The 8678-nt window shown below is 52.9% G+C and overlaps 1 protein-coding gene across 2 annotated transcripts in view; it reads right to left on the reverse strand.

Annotated features, from left to right (window-relative positions):
• Window positions 1-6853, reverse strand: part of DAAM1 (dishevelled associated activator of morphogenesis 1) — a 56713-nt gene extending 49860 nt beyond the window's left edge. For both annotated transcript variants that reach the window (XM_010584178.1, XM_010584177.1), the window contains exon 1: window positions 6671-6853. In XM_010584178.1, coding sequence (XP_010582480.1) covers window positions 6671-6853 — 183 coding nt within the window. The remainder of the gene's footprint in view (window positions 1-6670) is intronic.
• Between the last annotated feature and the right edge of the window lie 1825 nt (window positions 6854-8678).

Genomic DNA, 8678 nt, shown 5'->3' on the forward strand with positions numbered 1-8678 from the left:
TTCGATCAGTGTTTAGATATCACCTCTGTGGCTGGCATCCCTGAGAGCTACTGAAGTTGGAAGTCAAGCCAACAGGTCAAGTGTGGCTTCAGATGTCCCCTGCCTGACAGGGATGCTCACGGAGGAAAACTGTGCATGGTTGGTCCGGGGCTAAACCGCTCCAAGGTTTCCCCAGATAACACCCTGGGAAGGGCTTCAAAAAGGGGCTGGGTGGGAATTAGTGGCTGCAAAGCCCCACGCCAACTCGATCCTGAAAGCTTCCCAAGATTTACCACTCTGCGCATGGGACCCGAAGGATGCAGCCGAGGGAAGCAGGAGCCAGCCACAGCCTGATGCTGATGGGCAACGTAAGATGGAAATGGACTCCTTGCATACCCATAACTTGGATGGGACAAGTGGTCCTCATTTCCCCACAACCCTGGCTTTAGTCACACCTGGCATCCTAAAGACATTTTTAAGAACTTAGTCAGGTGCAAAGACAGAGAGTCACCCCGAAGGAGTCAATTTCTGACCGAGGTTTGATATCCAGCAAGATGCCTAGAGCAAGCAGGCATCAGTTGGGCTTATAGATGTGTTGTTGGGGAAGGGAAGCTGATCCCTGTAAATAACAGTATTGATTTGAACACTGGAGTTGGTGGGAATTAGGACCTCTGGGTGCTCAGGCAGAATCCTGCCTGTGGGGCTGCAGAAAGCCTTGGCTGCCAAAAGCCAACTTTGGTGATGCTTGCACGTCGAGGAACACCCGGACTCTGCCGGCAACAGATATTACAGCGGTATGGACAGCTTTCATTTGCATCTGCCAACGGATACGAGGCATGCACGGACTATTCCCAGCAGGAAAGCTTCCTGCTGAGGTCGGTGATGAAGCACAACCCATGTGCTGCTCAATCCTGCCTATAACTCCAGCAACACCCAACCACCGAGCCATCAGGAAGGAGAAGACCACTGCTGGAGCAGATGCCCCAGCCAATGAGGCCGGTACCCTCCGTGGTGACCTGTGCCAGAAACACTTGGAGCCGGCGCAAGCCAAAAACCTAAATGCCCCAATTAAGGTCACCGACGCGTTACCAAATGAGCTGCCCACGCATCTCCCAGGGATGTGGCCTCCTCTTTTACGAAGTGCAAAGTGGAAAGCATTTAGCAGGTAGACCATATAATTTTTCCACTTCAGCTGTACTTCTCCTGGAAACAAAGGGGTTTCTTATGTGCTCTCTACCTTCAGCTGGAGTTCACATTGTGCTATAACATGGCTCCTTTGTAAAATTACAGGTCGGGAACAGCATGGTTTTTGGGCAAGCCCCCACACTAGTTTGTAGCTGTTACAGATATTGCAATTACATGAATGCTTCAGCTGAAATATAGCGTTCCTCAGTGGATTACTTCATTCAGGTTCGTGGAACGCGTGTAGGCAGAAAATCCTTATTTTCTCGCCAAGTAGGTGTGTGACTTCTGTATCAGATGCTTACCTATTAAAACATACGTTTAAGAGATTATCTGTGAGGGTGTAATGCCACGAGGTGATGAAAACAAGCGCTGTGAGTGGTGGGCTGGGCTGGGAGCCTGGCAGGTCCAGGCTGTTCGCATCTAATGAGCAGAACCTGGGCAGACCTGTAAAAGTGTCCACACGGTTCCCTGCAGAGTGAATTTAAAAGCAGACATTACCGAATCACTTGGTTTTCTTCCTTAAAAGCAATCATAAGCTCAAGGGAGCTTGGTCTTGGGCGATGGTGGTGGGACAGGGTCAGAAGTCCTGTGCTGAGTGTCTGACCCTGGAGGGACTCTGCAGAAAGGGGTGTTTTGCCCAGGACACAATTTTCTGGGTACCAACTGCATGCTTTTCTTTGCATATATAGGGGAAAATGCCTTCGGCCACCATTCAGTGGTTCACAAAATCCTGAAGTCCTTAATGCTGCAAAGACCAGGCAGCAAAAAATGACAGCTGACCTGCAAGCATGAAATGCAAAGCTTGGCTTTGCAGCTGATCCCTCAGCTGTTACTTAAAAGCTGTGTTGTTTTGCAAGGCCAAAAACCTCATTCTTTCTCCTTACTGGATTAGAAACTGGGGGAAAAGCACATTACTTAAGTTCCTAAGTAAAACTGGATATCTCTAGCAATGAGTTCCCAACCTGGCACTGTTATTAACATGTAACAGTGCTCACAGTGACCGCACCACCGCTTTCTCCTCGCATTGAGGTAGTCCTCCGCTCCCCATTCGGGCAGCGTATAAAATTGCAATCATCCCAGCACGCCGAGAGGGTGGGAAGGCACGGCTCTGCGGGACAGTTACGCATGGAGCATCTTACCCAAGCAGCCCACATCATGAGCCACAGACCGATCACCCACCATGAAGCATTTCAAAGGCGACACAGAATTAATCTCTGTGACGGGGGATGCTATCTCCTAACAGATAGCATCCAAAGAGCGGCTCTAATGAAATGCATTAGTTGCCCCAAGTACAGCAAAAACAAATGCTGTAATAAATCTTGTAAGCTGCCAGAGACCTTTTTTTTGTTCCCCAGGCTCCCAAGTTTCCACTACTTCATAAAGCAGCAGGGAGGGATGGAGCAGCCTTCCACGTTGCGGGAGGGGAAGGCATAAAGCCCAGCACTTCAGAGACCATGTGTGAATATCTCCCCTCCAGCAGATCCCAGTGAAGGCAGTGACTAACACCACGCAACGTCAGCGGGCAAGGGTCTGCACCAGTCCTGAGCCCAGGGGGCTGGGGACACTGCACAGCCACCAGCCACCCACCCCCTGGCGTCACCTCCCCAGGTCCCTAAGACCTGCTGGGTGCTGGAGTTTGGGCAGAGGGACCCGGGGAAGGTTACCTGTTCTGGTTTCATAGGCTAAAAGTGGGCTGCTGCCTATCACGGGCGGGATGCAGGGCTAGACGGCGGCTGCTCTAATTTCTTCCCCATTGCTAATGACAATGAATGCTCCAGAGGCAAGCAAAGCCACGCTGGACCCGGCGGCTCCTCCAGGTAGTCTGAGGAGTTGCCGGAGCATCGTTCTGGTACTGCCGGGACAGAGATGCTGCCCCACCGGGAAGAGTGCCAGCGAGGGGTCCTGTGTCCTGCCGGGGCTCCCGCTGCCCTCTCCAGACCAAGCCGTTCAATCCCCCCCGTGCCTCCAACCCCCCCTGCCTGGTGCACATCCCGTGGGGCCGATGCACACCACCACACACAGAGCGTTTCATTACAAACCTCAGAGTGACAGGGAGTGTTAAGCAGATATAAAGGACATCAGTCATTTACCCATCTGGTGGAAAGTCTAGTTGCTGGCAGAAAATAGGGAGGATTGTTACGGCAAGATCTACCATATGGCCCCATTATGTGGAGCTCTGCAAGTGCTTTCTCTGAGTGCGCAAGCAAGATTTCAGCCTTTGAAGAAACGCCGTATTGTTAGCCTGGATACGCAGGAGCCTCTTGAAAGAAGCCGTGGCAGATGGCACAGCTTTGTTCTCTTGGTTCGCAGGCAGCTCGCGCAGCCCCAGATATTCCCCCTTGCCGGGGCCGAGCAGCCCCACGGCACAGCGATCCTCCTGACGTGTCCTACGGGAGGACCAACGGCTCCCGCGACTCCTTAAATCCAATGGATGCTGCCTGGCAGGTACCACACCACTGCACGAGCCCCAGGAAGCAAACACCACCGACCTGAGCCGGGGGTTGCACCGGTGTCGATGCAAGGAGAGCTGCACGAAATTGCAAAAACCTCGTCCCAGCCAAGGGAGCTGCAAATTAGTAAATCTTCCTGAAACACCCTGCTTTTGTCTGTGCCTCCCTGCCAGCACCTGCTCCTCCTGGGTGGCTGAGTCTGGCCGGAGCCCCAGCAGGACAGCGGACAAAGAAAAGCCTTTCAGATGGGGCTGGTGCCCGCTTGAGCGACATCCCAACAATACCCCGATGAAAACCCATTCAGCGCAGGCAGGGGGAAAGGAAGGGAAAGGGAAAAGCTTCCTCCAGGAGGAAGCAGCGATCAGTCACTGACCACAGCAACAACATCTGCATCTGCCCTGAGCCGGGGAAAAGCCCCTGCCTGCTGCGTACCGCTGGCTGGGACAGGGCACGTTGTCCCTGCAGCTCGGGATGAAATCGGGCATTTCTTACAGGCTAATTGTTCCTGTTTGTGCCCAGGCAAAAAAACCCATCCCTTGTTTCCCTGTTGTTCCTCCTGAGAAACACTTGCAGGGCCACACAATAAAACCCTAACTATTTAACTATTCTATTTAACTATTCTAGTTAAAATCCAAAGTGTCCATCTAACATAAAGCAGGCCATAAAACAGACACCAGGAGAGCAGATCATGCCTTTAGCTGACCTTGGAGTCCCAGCTGCTCCACGTCCCTCTGCAGCTCAGGCTCTCGTCCTTGGTTGCTGGCACGGGGCAATCACCGATTTCTCACGCTACGGATGTTCCCTGACTCGGAGCAACAGGCACACTTAAAAAACACCCGAAGCCCAGAGAATACTTTGTGGGATGGCTCCAAAAAGAAAGAGTTTTTGCCCTTTGGTGTATGCAGCAGGCTGGGATCTGCAGAGCAGGGACCCTGCTGGATTGTTGGTCTCTGTGGGAGGATTGTCCAGCCCGGTGACCAAACCCACTGCTGCAACGTCCCCAAAGATACCACCCATCCCAGGCCTGAAATCTTCCACTCCTGCCACTCCAAGTCCCTAATGGGAACAAATGGGGCAGAAAAGTCACTATTAAGCTGCAAGAGAAGAGTTGGCCAAGGACCAACCTGAGCTGGCAAAGTCTCCAGATCCCTTCCAACCCCTTTGACTTCCCTCAACCCAATCGACCGAGACAACCGAGGACTTTGGAGGGAGCCCTGGTCCCACCGAGCGGGCACAAGCCATCCCGCGCCGGACAGTCGAGCGTGACAGGCCGGGTTGCATCGGGCTCCTGCAGGCGTAAAAATCAGCCCAGCACCTCTGAGTGCTTTCTCTGTCTCTCTTCCAAATGTTACACAGTGGGTTTATACAGAAACAGTGGGACACTTTCCAAACCATTTAACTAATGCTGAAATTTAATACCCGACACCAACAGGTTACTGAGAGCAAGAAGGAGCTGTTGTAATGGGGGGCGGGGGGGGGGGGGATTTGCAACTTCACTCCCCTGAATGGGAATCTGCCCTCTTGCACCCGCGGGGCAGAGCTTGGCTTCCCCCTCCTTCCCACCCGGCACTGGCTCGGGTTGAGATTTGCCTGATGGGTTTTTTGGGGAGCCAGGGGGTTGCAGCTGCTTGCAGAGGAGCATGGTGAGCACTCGCTGTCCCCCCTCCCTATATGATTTCAGTCCCTGGGGAACCAGCATGGCTCCTGCTGCTGGTGTGTCCTGGAGCAGCAGCTGCCTCTGAGCCTTATTCCCACCCTTGGCTGGGGGAAAAAACCCAAAATCTCGGCAGCACGGAGCAAGAGATGGAGAGCAGAAGGGCATATCCCTGGCCTGACTGGTCCCTGCAAGCACCGCTGGGCTCCTGCCTCAACCGCACACACAGCGGTTCCCTGTGGCTCAGCCTCTGCATCAAGCATCTGGCTGAATCTGGGGGAGATGCTTTGAAAGTCCTGGGCTGAGACGAGGTGCCGCAGGCTTGGTGGGGCTCCAGCACGTGAGGCTGCGTAGATGCCTCCTTCAGCCCGGCTGGCGATGCCGAGCCACAGCGCAACAAGCCCTTACACCGCCTTTGGCTGGGGCATGGGGAGAGTTTTCCATGGGAAAGAATTTCCCCAGGAAAATCTGATTTGGCCAAGTTATCAGTGGAGAAAAAAGTGGAACGGAGGCAGTCACTCCACCTGAACAAATCAAACCTGACCAGTGGCATTTTGCACAGTTGCTGCAAGAAGAGTCCTGCTGCAGGGACGTCTCATCCCCACCGTGCTGTGTTGGGTGTCCCAGTCTGCCAGACGTCTCATCCTGTCCATGAAGAAGGACATCTGGGCAAAACTGGCTCTCGTCATACAACCTGGAGCTCTCCTCTACCAAGTGGCTTGGTCACCAAAACCACACTGCCTGGCATCTAACAGGACATGCTATATAGCATGAGGTGTGACTGAGCAGCATCATGACTCCCAGCTCCCTCTGCGCATCAAAACACCGTAGAGAAATCCCATTGCACTGCTGAATCAACTCCAAGTGGAGCACTCTGGGTCCATCCAACAAACCACACCAAAATGTTTTTGCTTAGAGGAAATTAAAGCTTTTTTGGCTGTCAAATTTTTTTTTTTCATGTTTTTCAGGGTTTTGGTACCGAGGGATAAAGAAACAATATTCTGACTGTCCAAATCTCAATTTAGCCCACACCCAAGGATTTCTGTGAAGCAGAGTGCCCAGCAAGTAAAGTCACTTTGTACCTACAAGGGACAACCTGCTTTACTGGCTCGGACAGCTCTGCATCACCCCAGAGGTGCACAAAGCCAGACCAGCCCCCAGCCCCTGCTCTAAGAAATCAAGGCTTTCTAACAAGAAACAGAAACCACCCCAAACTGGCAGGACTTTAGGGAGGAGCAGAGCTCAAGGTTCAGTGCAGAACCACTCCCAACAGCAGCCCCTGATGCTCCCTTCACCCCAAAGCTTGCCCGAAAACTCAAAACCAAGCCTGGGGAGACTAGGAAGAGGGGAAAAAACACCCAGGGGCTGGGGAGGGAATAAAAATAAAAAGCATCCTACTTACCACCAGCTCGGTGAACATGACGTCCAGCTCCTCCACTGGCGGCATGGGCAGCGCGGGCTCCATGGTCTGGAGGGCGAAGCTGCTGTCATTGCGCAGCCGGTACGTGATCTCAGGGTGGTCGCTGCTGCGAAAGCAGCAGAAGATGAAGGAGATCCCCCGACCGCTCCTCTTCCTTGGGGCCATGGCCAAAATCCTCTGCGTCCCTCCCTCCTGGGCACTAGATCCTGAGGGGAAGAGAAGAGAGGAGGCTCAAGCAGCCGCCCCGCAGCGCTGCGCTCCCGTCCCGCCGAGGGGAGGAGGAATCAAAGCCACCCACGCGCTCGGCGCGGAGGGGAAGAGCGGAGATGGTGTACGTGCCAAATATTTCTGCTCAGATTTGACGTTTACGGTCCTGGCACCCTTGACGACCGCGCGAATTAAAAAGATGCGTTTGCTTTGCCTTGTGCCGAAGCTGGCAGCGGCAGGGGGGACACGCCGCCAGCCCCGTAGGGAGAGGGGTCCTGGACCCCCACCACTGCTGCAAATCTCAGCAAATCCCCGCCGACCTCCCCGTGCGGTGGCAGCCAGGCCAGCCCCCGTCTCAGTCCGGCTAGGGTTATGGCAAATTTAGGAGGCTGCTGCCAGGAACAGCTGGATTTACTCAGAGCCACCAGGTACATGGTCCCCAGCACGGATGACTCCGTGCTTGAAGACCTCATGTGGCTCAGGATGCCCTGAGCCACAGATGGCAGCAGAGCTGAGAAAATACCTTCTATTCTCTCCTCAGCTCTTAAACGTGTCCCTAAACATCCACCAGCAACTGCCGGTTGGGCAGCTTTTTTTCATGGAAAGTTTTACTTGGCCTTAATTAGATAAACCCTACTTGAAATTCCAGTAAATATTTACAAGACGCGATTTCAGCTGATAAAAATCACACGGTGCCGGTAGCTCAGACTTTCCTACGCAGTGCTTACGTCGGGCATCACTCATGCTGGCGGTCACTTGGGTTTTGCTGATTTCTGAAACTCAGGTTGGGAGCAAAGCTCAGGGTGGGAGACATGTGTCTTGCCTGATTGATAATGTCAAGGACCTGGCAAATACTGTCCCAAAATTGCGACTGTGAAGACAATGATACAAGAAGAGGGCCACCTACGAGGAATGAGGATGGCAGAGAAACACCCTAACAAAAAAAGTCAACCAGCAAAGTAGAGAATTTTTCAAAAGCCTAAATATTTGTCTTATAAAGCCACACACCCACACATTTTATCTCTGCGAAACAAGACGCCGAGATGTTAAGAGACAGGACAAACAGCCAAGGTTAATGCAGAAAGTTGAAATAAGGATGACTCAGATTTATTAACAAAGCTATGAAGAGACTTGGGAAAAAAGGTCATCATTTGAAGAGGAGTGTCTGATCTCCCTGGAGCCAGCCATTCCCTTCTGACTACAGATTTATACACCCAAATAAACAGCTGCTGTGACCCGCGGAGAGCCAGCGCCAGAGGCAGGTTGGGGGCAGACCTGGGGTCAGACCCTGCACCACCGCTTGCATGGCAAACGCTGCCCTCCCAAAATAGGGACCTTGCAGAAAATTTAGGCTCTACCCATGTTACTTTAGCCGAGGGATCTGACCCTTGAAATTATCTTCGATGTCACGTTTTTAACACATGGTGTAATCATCTGCTGAACCACAAACGGTGGGAAACAGCTACTGGGTCTTCACACTGGATAATCCCAGGCTGTGCAATTGCTCTATGCCCAGTCTGGAGGGTCCCTCCTCCCAAAGAGCCCTGAATCTCATTTCACATTTAGCATCTTGGATGTAGAAAAATGCAGCCGCTGGAGGAATTTCAGCTGCCATGAAAGCTCTCTCATCGCAGCTCCTCCGCAGCCAGCACCGCAGCAAATCCATTAGCAGCCTGCTGGCATCCCTTCAGTGTTAGGGGGGGTTGGGACCTGCTGGGGAGTTTCTTTCCTAGAGGAGGGAGGGAAACAAAAAACCGTAGGCACACAGACCTCTGTCCCCTCC

Source organism: Haliaeetus leucocephalus, unplaced genomic scaffold (assembly GCF_000737465.1).
Source record: "Haliaeetus leucocephalus isolate CR32 unplaced genomic scaffold, Haliaeetus_leucocephalus-4.0 Scaffold944, whole genome shotgun sequence".
NCBI lineage: Eukaryota > Metazoa > Chordata > Aves > Accipitriformes > Accipitridae > Haliaeetus > Haliaeetus leucocephalus.